At 31.4% G+C, this 4,644-nt stretch overlaps 1 protein-coding gene across 1 annotated transcript; it reads left to right on the top strand.

Moving 5' to 3' along the window:
• Positions 1-1,641: 1,641 nt before the first annotated feature.
• LOC108781884 (uncharacterized) lies at positions 1,642-3,002 on the top strand. Its single transcript, XM_018550000.1, has 4 exons — positions 1,642-2,004; positions 2,087-2,351; positions 2,751-2,904; positions 2,987-3,002. Exons 2-4 carry the CDS (start codon positions 2,087-2,089, stop codon positions 3,000-3,002), a joined length of 435 nt encoding a protein of 144 aa, XP_018405502.1. The 5' UTR covers positions 1,642-2,004.
• The last annotated feature ends 1,642 nt before the right edge of the window (positions 3,003-4,644 follow it).

Genomic DNA, 4,644 nt, shown 5'->3' with positions numbered 1-4,644 from the left:
ATATATATATATATCTTTATTAATATTAATAATTAGAGAAATTTAGATTCCTTGAACGATAAACAATAATGTGAAGATGTGGTTTTTGTGATGTGCCATACCTGAGCATGCAAACTCTGGATTGTTTAATGAAACTTTTCTCATTTAAAAATGATTGTAGCCTCAATATTTTAGTATTAGGATTTTTGTCTGAAAATGCTGTCAGGAATCTATCGTTAAGGGTATATCCACACAAACTTGCATAAACATATGCATAAAGAAAATTATCCAATTACATTTTACATTCGTTTTTATAAGAAATGTGCGATTAGATAATTCTCTTTATGCATACATTTATGCAGCTATGCAAGTTGTGTGGATATACCATAACTGGTATCACTGTAAGCATGAGACATATTATATTGAAAATATACAAAGTAGAAATTAACTGTTTGCTTGTATAATTTTTTATGAAATATTCTAATAAAATGAAGTATATATAATTTTACGTTTGGTTATTAACATATATTTTTATATTTTTTAGCTGACATGTAACATTCGCTTTAATAGTATGAGGCAAACTTTTCTGACAAATCTTTGGAGAACGTGAATCAAAGAACAGATGTAGTGGAAAAAGCCTGAAGAAATATATAAACCTAAATAGGTTCTGTATGATTCATTAAAGTTCCTAATAAAATCATGCTCAAGCAGAAAGTTTGTTCAATTTACAAACTTCTGAAAATACTACTTATTCTGATAAAACAATTTTTAAGAAATGATAATGCTACTGAAGCTATAAAATCTTCAGAAAATGAAATTTAATTTATGTAACACACAGGTGAAAGTTTTTTTTATTAAATCTCGACAAAATTTAATAAAATATCTTGTGACTGCTAATTCTTTCTTTATATATAGTAAAATATACATATTTTTGATAAATTATATCATTAATAAGAAATATGATTTTTTATATTTATAAAATTTACTTATGGCGAATTCGATTGGATGCACTAGTGCGCACTGAGTGCACCTGAGTTCATCTTTCTTCCTTTTCTTTCCAGGAGAAGGGAAAAGGAAAAAAGATGAACTGGTGCAATCACACTGCACTGGTGCAATCCAATCGAATTCGCCATTACATATTGTAGACGACGGGAAGAGATTTCGTAAGCATATTCTACAATGACTGTAAGCCACAAAAATTGACCTGTCGTAATCGATTATTCTCCTCATATTCGATTACGATTGGTCAATTTCTATGGCTTACGGTCATTATAGAATAGGCTTTAAGCCTGATCTACAAATGCGTAAACGTAGTTGTAAGTGATAGTCGTTGTAAGAATCCTCCAATCACAGTTGAATATTCTCCTCGTATTCAATTGGTCAATTACTACAACTACGTTTACGAAATTATAGATCGGTGGACCGGTGGACCAATGAGCATCTTATGTAAATGGTAACTTTATGCTGGATGCTCAATGGTCTAGCAGTTTTATGTTATGCTTATACTCTGTTAAGACGCGTCTCCAATAGAAGACCGTAAGCTTAGATGTAAACGTAAACGTTGGTTTATTTGAACTTTTACACCTTTGGCTCCGGCACATCACGCTGGTGTTATGGTTACGGAAAGAGGTTAGGACGAATCTACAAATCGTATACCTCTTCTTCTCAGATTTAAAACGACACTCACTGAAGATATATAGGCATATATATACACACATATATAAAAGTTATAAATTCTACCTAAAAGGAGTCCTCAAGGAAGCTCTTACCTTTCCTTGAGTGAGGGCGACTGTTACCAACGCCGATTAACTTAGGCTGCTTTCCTTTTAGGAGACACAAATCGACACAGTATAACACACTCGAACACTGTTTGCCACACTTAAATGGAACGCGATATGTGCAGTGTGTGTACCGTGTGTACGAACTTTTAGTACCTAACCATAAATAAATTTTGATCTTAACGGACACACATAAGATTCGATTATTAAAGAGTGATTGAGGTGATATGATGATTTTCGAGTAAAGGTACGCATATATAAATATCTCCACCAATTGATACATTTTTATATATGAATATTAATATATTAATTTTTATTATTTCTTTAAGATGAATGCAGTAACGAATATTTTGATGGAAAATAGCAGTAGTAGTAGTAGTAGCAGCAGCAGTAGTAGCAGTATTAGTAGTAAATATGAATTTTCATCTGATGATGAACAAAATCATGATATTCTGTTTCCAATCCTACAAATACTGCTAACTGGTTGTAGAAGGCATCGCGTACAAAACTACATCGAAGTTGTACATAGTTGGACGGATGCAGAATTCAAAGAACATTTAAGATTGCATCGTAATGTTGCCATAACATTAATTGGTACATATATGGAAATTATTTTTTATAGATTACTACATTATCTTATTTTAACAAACGTTATGATATATTTCATGAATGTGTAAATGTCAATAGGATAATTACACAGTTACAATTAGTACAGAATGATGAGAAATATAATGACTGATATATCTAAATAAGGTAAAGATAAAGATAAAATTAGTAAATTACACGATTACCTTCCTTTTGCATTTATTTCACACCTGTCATAGTTTATAAGAGATGTTGTTTATAGAATAACACTTTCTCGCCTTTAATATTTATAAAATATATGCGCAATTTTAATCTTGAATATCAAATAGATAATTATTTCTTAATATTATTCTTATCAATTTATTCGCTTTATAAACTTTCTTTATCATTTTTTATTTGAATTTACAGATAAACTTACAGAAAGTGGAATTCTGCCATCGCATTTCTTTGGTCGACCAAAGATATCTGCAGAATGGAGTTTATTCATCACATTATGGTTTCTAGCTAACACTGAACCGTATCGCACTTTATTGGATAGATTTAATTTAGATAAAAAATTAGGGCACATAGTTATCAATATTTTAGAAAAAATAATAAGTAGTTCCTGCATTTGTTTTTGTAAATATACTCCTATATAATTGCAGATTACAACTTTTTTGAGATTTTGTTATATAATTTAATAAACATTTAATATCCTCCACCTTTTTTCTCTATGTCAGAAAAAAGAAAAGAAATTAAATGCAAAAAGGTCAGGTAAAAAGAACAGGTTTTTAAAAAGTCTTCAATCACTTTGATATTCGCTTTCTTTCTTCTCGTATAAAATATTCACAAGAATATTCCAAACACACTTATCCTTTTATTTTTCTCATTGCATTTGCTTGGACATTTGGTTATCGACTCAGAGAGGCTTTACTGTTTTTCAAATAAAATTATTTTCAACATATTAAATTCTAGTAAACTTTACATAACATATTTGCCGAGACTATCACATTTTGTGTTTAATGGCGAGAGACCAGCATTACGTGTTGAAAATTTATTGTTTAATCTAGGGTAGGTATGTACTTCGTAGGATCGCATTTCATGTTATACAACAAATATAATTTATGTTATATAATATTTTATTCATATTATATAATATATTTATGAACAAACATACATTGATTCTACAATTAAATTAAGATGTGTAAATACAAATATGTGTTCGCAGAATGCGCAAAATACTCATTTGAGAATAAATGTCCATCTTATAAAACAATTCTTTTTTAAAAGAAATTTATTAGAGATATAACAAACGAGAGAGAAAGTATTTCTCCCGAAATGTCTGATTGTGAGTTCCACTGTGCGATTCATGAGTAGATTTCATAAATATTTAAATAATTAATTTGTTTATCATTAGGATAGATATCTTTTTGTCTTTTGATGAAACATAGTAAACTCTTGTAAGGAACACTGCCGAGAGTTTACGAGAAAATTAGATGTACACAATTAAAAATTAGTTTTAAAAATTAAGGAGGTTTGCAAGTGCGTTCTAATATCACTTAATTCATCAAAATCACACTTGAACAGACTCGAAACACACTCTGACTCTCCTCCCGAGCAGAGGCGAAGTGTGTCGATTGAGTTTGAACAAAATTGTAAATGGAAAGCGACGTGTGTCGATTTGTGTCAAGTGTATCGACTGTGTCTCCTAAAAGGAAAGCAGCCTTAATCGACGATTAGTCCATTGGAATTGACCAATCTGTCGTCAAAACTAAATGATAAATGCGATTGGTCAATTCCAATGGACTAATCGTCGATTAAGTTAATCGGCGTTGGTAATAGTCGCCCTGGGGGTCAATCACGTAACTTATTCTCTAGGGCGAAAACGTAAAAAGTGAAAACTTTTATGAATGTATGTATGAACATATACACACATACATACAAAAAATTTTCACTTTTTACGTTTCCGCCCTAGGGGAAAAAGTACGTGATTGATCCCCTGAGGGCCACTGTCACCAAGCTTCGATTAACTAATCGGCCTAGTAACTTTGCAGGCTTCCAACTGAAACTGATGTCAGAGGGTGCGTTCCGAGTCGCGCATGAAGCGCGTGGACTGCAATACTGATGCACAACACTTTGAAATTGTTCCGTTTTTTCAATGCGCGCATAACACGCATGAAGCGCTTATGAATTCGGACCGGTTTCCTGTGCGAGCTATGCGAGTTCAAGATGGACGCTATACAAGACGTCAATAAACAATTTCTAATAATTGTAATTTCTTCTTTAATACTTTTAAAGAAAAATGATGAAAGTTCCGATGACA

The sequence above is a fragment of the Cyphomyrmex costatus genome, unplaced genomic scaffold (genome assembly GCF_001594065.2).
Source record: "Cyphomyrmex costatus isolate MS0001 unplaced genomic scaffold, Ccosl1.0 scaffold92, whole genome shotgun sequence".
NCBI classification, from domain to species: Eukaryota; Metazoa; Arthropoda; class Insecta; order Hymenoptera; family Formicidae; genus Cyphomyrmex; species Cyphomyrmex costatus.
Note: the sequence above shows the minus strand (reverse complement) of the source record. Positions and strands in the feature narration are given on the sequence as shown.

Excerpts from the sequence above, each read along its gene's own strand:
- LOC108781884 (XM_018550000.1), top strand. The coding sequence starts at position 2,087 with ATGAATGCAGTAACGAATATTTTGATGGAAAATAGCAGTAGTAGTAGT. Across the intron at positions 2,352-2,750 it reads TGTTGCCATAACATTAATTG|ATAAACTTACAGAAAGTGGA; the intron begins GTACATATATGG and ends TTGAATTTACAG.